The sequence below is a fragment of the Sinocyclocheilus anshuiensis genome, unplaced genomic scaffold (assembly GCF_001515605.1).
Source record: "Sinocyclocheilus anshuiensis isolate Anshui unplaced genomic scaffold, SAMN03320099.WGS_v1.1 scaffold1161, whole genome shotgun sequence".
Classification (NCBI taxonomy): domain Eukaryota; kingdom Metazoa; phylum Chordata; class Actinopteri; order Cypriniformes; family Cyprinidae; genus Sinocyclocheilus; species Sinocyclocheilus anshuiensis.
Window position 1 is genome coordinate 213,288 of NW_015558611.1, and position 5,823 is coordinate 219,110.

Here is a 5,823-nt window from a genome sequence, read left to right on the forward strand (position 1 = left end):
TCAGCAGGATATCGGGGTGGGAGAGCTTGTCTGAGCTGTGTAGCGAACATTGACGGCAGAGATCCGTTTAAACGCAAACAGGCTCAAGGTCTTGAAACATTTATTAGAAAGGAATTAATTTACAGCAGCTGCTCTATAGACGGCGCCGCGCTAATGAAAACACAAGAGCCCCGCCACCTTTTGACCAAATTCACTCGCTACTTTCTGTTGTTTGACATACGCATTTTTGATTTCTGTACACTTCACTATTATAATGCATTGTTTGCATTTGATATTGGTCGCAATTTCTCAAGGATGAGTCAACGTGAAATAGAAACGGACCCTGTTTACTTTCTTATGTGTGTTTTTAGTGTGATTGTTGATTCATCAGTGCACGTTATTTCAAAGATTAAATGACGTGTTTGTCTTTGTGTCTTTAATTAAATGTGTAATTACTTGCTCCACCTCTGAAACCACTCACCAGACCCTTTGATTTTGTTTTTAATCTACTTGATTCCTAGTGGAGCCTGTAGTCCATACTTCAGATTAGGGAACACTATTTACTATTAACTAGTTGCTTATTAGCATGTTTATTACAAGCATATTGGCTGTTTATTAGTACTTATAAAGCACATATTAATGCCTTATTCAGCATGACCATATTTTAGATCTCTTAATCCGACCCCATACTTAAACTTAACACATATCTAACTATTAATAAGCAGCAAATGATTATTGAGGGAAAACTCTTATTTAGTGAATATGTTCCCTAATCTAAAGTGTTACTCATTTTTCTCATTGAATATCCAGTAACACTTGCAAGTACATCATATTTTGGAAGCTAAATGCGTTGCAAATGTTTCATGTAAACTTAAATTATTCATGAGCATTTAAAGGGCGATTTCACCCCAAAATGAAAATTGTCATCGGTTACTCGCCTTCGTGTTGTTCCAAACACATAAGACTTCTCTTCATCTTCAAAACAAAAAGAACACATTTTTGATGAAACCTGAGTTTTCTGTCTATTAATTCAAAACTTTGACACTTCAAAAACTCATTAAGAGATCATAAATGATAGCTTTATAAAATGAACCGATTTATTAATATTTATATTATATGTTTATTTATATAAACATTCATCAACACACAAACATCAAATGAACACATCAGATATGGTAATCAGAAGCTCAAATGTAATTGCTTGACTTGCAAGGTCAAACCTCATTGGTTCTTGCAGAAGCTCAAAGTGCTTGTGTGACACGCAAAAACAAGCCTTATTGGTTTAAGCTTCCATTTGCCATATTTGATGTGCTCTGTGTGGTTATATGTGAATAAAGTCTAAATGAAATCTCTTCATCATATAAAGTGATCATGTCTCTTTGGAAGACTTTGATCAAACCGCTCTATTCATATGGATTACTCTTACGATCTCTTAATTAACTTTTTCAGCTGTCAAAGTTTTGGTGTAATGAACTGATGTCGCTCTCGTTTCATTAAAACATCTTCATTTGCATTTCTAAGATGAACGGAAGTCTCACAAGTTAATACGAGGCATTTTTTGGGTGAACTGTCCCTTTAAGGCTCTGAATTTACATACTGCCCTGCCATTGGTTGGTCAAACAGCCCCAAACTAACAGCACAATGTTATGATAGTGCCACAGTATTTTCACTCGTCACAGTTTCTATGATGAATTTGGCCAGACACTAATGCTTGCATGCAAATGTACATTTTTTGATATATGTTCACAAAGCCCAGTTTAATATGCAAGCAGTGAGCTGTTCAAATGTTGGTTTCCTCTAAAAGACTAAACTCTGTGGCTCTTTCGAAACATCTCTGTGTTTGTGGAAGCAGTCTGACCTTGTGCTCTCCTGGAGAGTGTCTCTGCCTATAGGCTACATGTTCTTTGTACTATATACACATTATATATTCTCATTGTCTTTTGCTTTGTTCACAGCTCCTGGAGGGCAGTTTCACCTCGCAGGTCAGCCATGAAGTCGATGGTCTTATCTTCCAGCCTATAGGGGTGAGTCTGACACAAATACAAACCGCTAGGAGAGAAATGCACTTTGACTGCAAATTCAGGGTTTGGTTTAGGCTCATCATTCAGACTCCCTCATAAGCATTTCAGTTTATGGCTGTAATAATCCATGGCTAATGCGGTATTATACGATGTGTATGCACACGAATGCTATCAAGCTGAAAACAAAACTGTTATTGAGTCTTTATGAGACTACTAGCTGCTCAAATCTAGACAAAATGCTCAGCCAACAACAGACTTTTTGTTTTGTGTGAAGTAAACGTGAATTATGAATTACACACTTCTATTATTTTGAGAAAAATCATGTTAAATTGTTGAGTATCAAATATGATCATCAAGCTTTTGAGGAAGGATTTTTGTTCATCTCTAAATCATCATTGTGTTGCATTGCATTATTTGTTTCGCCGCCACAAAAAAATGACAGAGCTTTGATCATCAAACTAAGCATTTAAAATATCATCTTACTAAGATATAATACTGAGAGATTCAGATTAAGAACTGATAATTATATGCATTTTATGTAAGTAGTCTGTTATACTATTATAAGCATTTTTACATTACATATTTACATCATAGAAATATCAACAACACCAAATTTCAATGCACCAAATGCACCAAAAATGCACCAAATTTCATATTTTTCCCATAATAAAAATGATTCTAGGTCATGTATGCATGCTAGTTCATTCAGATCTGAATAAGCAGTGATTTGCTATTATTATTTTATTTTAAATTTTTTTTACAAAGTCTTAAATAAGTTCAACAAAAAGTAGTTTAAAACAGTCACTGAATGTTGAGGCTGATACGTTTATTTGCAAGAATCCTTCTACAAATTACGGCCTAAAAATATGCACTGGAAAACAAGGGTTTTTATTTAGTTATTTATTTACTTATTTATTGTAAAACTAATTCAAAAGTGATGGAGATATATTAGAAGTAGAGGTCGACCGATGTATCGGTTTTGCCGATTAATCGGCACCGATAGTTGATTGCTGGAACTATCGGTTATCGACAAAAATCCATGCCGATAGTTTTCCGGGTTGCGTCCATTGCTGGAGCAGCTGAGAAGGGTCTGCTGTCATTACACAGTGCGAGAGCAGCCTCTAGTGGGTGAAATCACTGACAGCACGTGATACTGCACGCTGCACGCTGAACAGAGCGGGAAACTTCAGACGCGGATTTAAATGCAGCCGACAGAAAATCCTGCCGCGCCACAGAGCGCCATTCACATAGTTTTCCTTTAAATTACATTATATTATAGAAGCAGTTAAAGTGTGAGAGTATACATACAATATCCATATGTATATAATTTTAATGCTATAGCCTTTGTGTATATATTTAAAGATGTGCATCTTTAAGCATGACAGTTGAAATGAAATGGTAACACTTTAAAATAAGAGTCCATTTGTAGCATTAAGATTAATGAAAGCTGTGTAAGTATTGTTCCTTGTTAGAGTGTGTTAATTTCAACATTTACTATTACTATTATTTTATTTTTTTTTACTACTATTACTAGTATGGCTCAGTACTGTTTTTGTTAATAAAGCACTATTTTAGTTTTTGTTCAGTATCAATTTTAAAACTATCAGTTAATTAATCGGTATCGGCCAGTGTGGTCCAACCTAGCTATCGGTATCGGCAAAATCCACTATCGGTCGATCTCTAATTAGAAGCTGTATTTTCAAACTTTGAAACGCTGCTAATTCAAGACTTACAAGATTTACATTCAGAGACCAAACTGATCTTTAATGCCTGACATTTTCGTTACTTGGTCTTAAAGAGTCTTAAAACCTGCAGAAACCCTGATAAAATGGACTGTGCAGCCATTAAGACAATTCAATTCCCATAGCCAAACCCCCCAACGTTTGATTTCTCTGAAAGCCCAGAATGCACCAGGCAAGTGGCTGTAAAATGTGGTATATATGGCCACAGACAAATTTACAAAAAAACAAATATCCTCTATAGAGGACAAAAGCAGGTCCCAGGAGGATAAACACACGTGAGGTTCTCTGCAGGTGTGCCGGATTGAAAACACAAGCTGGGCGTCAACGTGACTGATTAGAAACAAAACTGAAGAGAGAGGCATCTAAAATTGCATCATTAAAGCTGCAGAAATCATAAAAACACCCATCAGGTTGCTTGATTTTTCGAATATTGTTCAGTCTTTCTGCAAATGCAAGGTAAAGGTCATACACACCACATTCCTGCATGACAACTGATCAATCACGTCAATATGTTTAAAAATGTATTACAGGAGGTGTCCTCAGAAGCCCTCTATTTATACAGCATAATGTATTTTCTCTGCTGACATGATGTTTCGATCAGCGTCTCTCATAGCTGCTCTGAATTTGACTTTCTTTTACTGTAATGTGTGATGCAGAACCTCTGAACCTCATACATTACACAGCTGTCGAGAATGTCGTCATAATGTAACATTGCTGGTGCACGTTAGTTAGGTGCACTGCAATCATTTCAATCTTGTGTTCAGTTTGGGCATCTCAGCGTCCCTCACATGAGCTCTCATTTTGAAAGAGAGAGACCCTGAAACCAGCGGAACCAATGGAAACCACCATTTTTTTTTTTTTGCTGTAACAAGGTGTGTTGCAGCACCTTAGATCTAAACTCTTAAATTTGATTCTTTATTAAGACATTAAAATCCACCATCTGTCGGTCCATATGTATTAGTAGTAGGTGCATTTTCAGAGTAGTAATTCTATATGGGTAATGAAGTATCATGAGGCTTATTAATCTTGCAGCCTGATGTTTTCTTAATTGTGTCAATAAGACTTAGTAAAGCATGATTAGATGTCAAGGCAGTTTAGATAGAGTAAGACATCAATAGCACAAAGGCTATTTTATGCTCTACAAAAGGTTCATTGGCACTTATACAGAGGACAGAGGAGCCCTGCCTCTGGAAATGTTAAACGACTTTGACACCATGTTGTTGCCCAGCAGCTATAGGATTTTTATAGAACAAGCCATTCCACCAAATCCAAATCTCTTCAGCATTTCAAAAAGATAGGCTCATTCAACCCTTTCTAAAGCGCTTATGTGCATCCGCTGATAGCAGAGCCGTGTCAGACTTCCCTCTTTGGCGCTGAACAATATCCAGTCCATCTGGTCATTCCCTGTTAGGTAAAGAATTAGAGTCTGTACACAGTTGTTCTGCAACCTAGTGAGCTTTGTCTTGAGTTTTGGTCCAAAGCAACAGGAAACTTAACTTTGCTGCCTCCTAAGACAGCTTTATTTTGCCAAATTGTAAGGCAGCACTGTATGTATCCCTTGTAGTGAATGCAATCTTAGAATGTGTTGCAATGAGCTCAGTGAAAGAAGAAATCCAAGACAAAGGACAAAGCGAAATTATGCTAATCTGATGTTGCGTGACTTGAAATCCAATGAGCTTTTTGCATATGTATAACCATAGAAATCAGTCAATCTGTTTGCTCACCTGTTATAGTGCTGGTAGAGCATGGCGCTAGCAACATCAAGGTCATGGTTTTGATCCCCAGGGATCATACATAATGGCAAAAAGTGTGCAGTGATGCTTTGGACAAATGCATAAATGTAAAATGTCCATTTCAAATTAGATGTTGCCTATCTAGGCAAGAGACAGTAGCTGGGTTTTCATCCTAAATGTTTCGCATTTAGCCTTTCTGCGAATTCAAAAATACAAAACATCAGGCATTTCCATGTCAGGGGTCCTGAAATAGTGGACTGTGGTCTGGATCTTTATCAGGTAGGGATGCACCGAAATGAAAATTCTTGGCCGAAGCCGAACAAAATGAAACACTGGGCCGAATACCGA

At 36.9% G+C, this 5,823-nt stretch overlaps 1 protein-coding gene across 1 annotated transcript in view; it reads left to right on the forward strand.

The window, feature by feature from the left end:
• Positions 1 to 5,823, forward strand: part of LOC107680298 (mRNA-capping enzyme) — a 126,464-nt gene that overhangs the window by 68,225 nt on the left and 52,416 nt on the right. Inside the window, exon 12 of the mRNA XM_016476142.1 lies at positions 1,935 to 2,003. Coding sequence (XP_016331628.1) covers positions 1,935 to 2,003 — 69 coding nt within the window. The remainder of the gene's footprint in view (positions 1 to 1,934; positions 2,004 to 5,823) is intronic.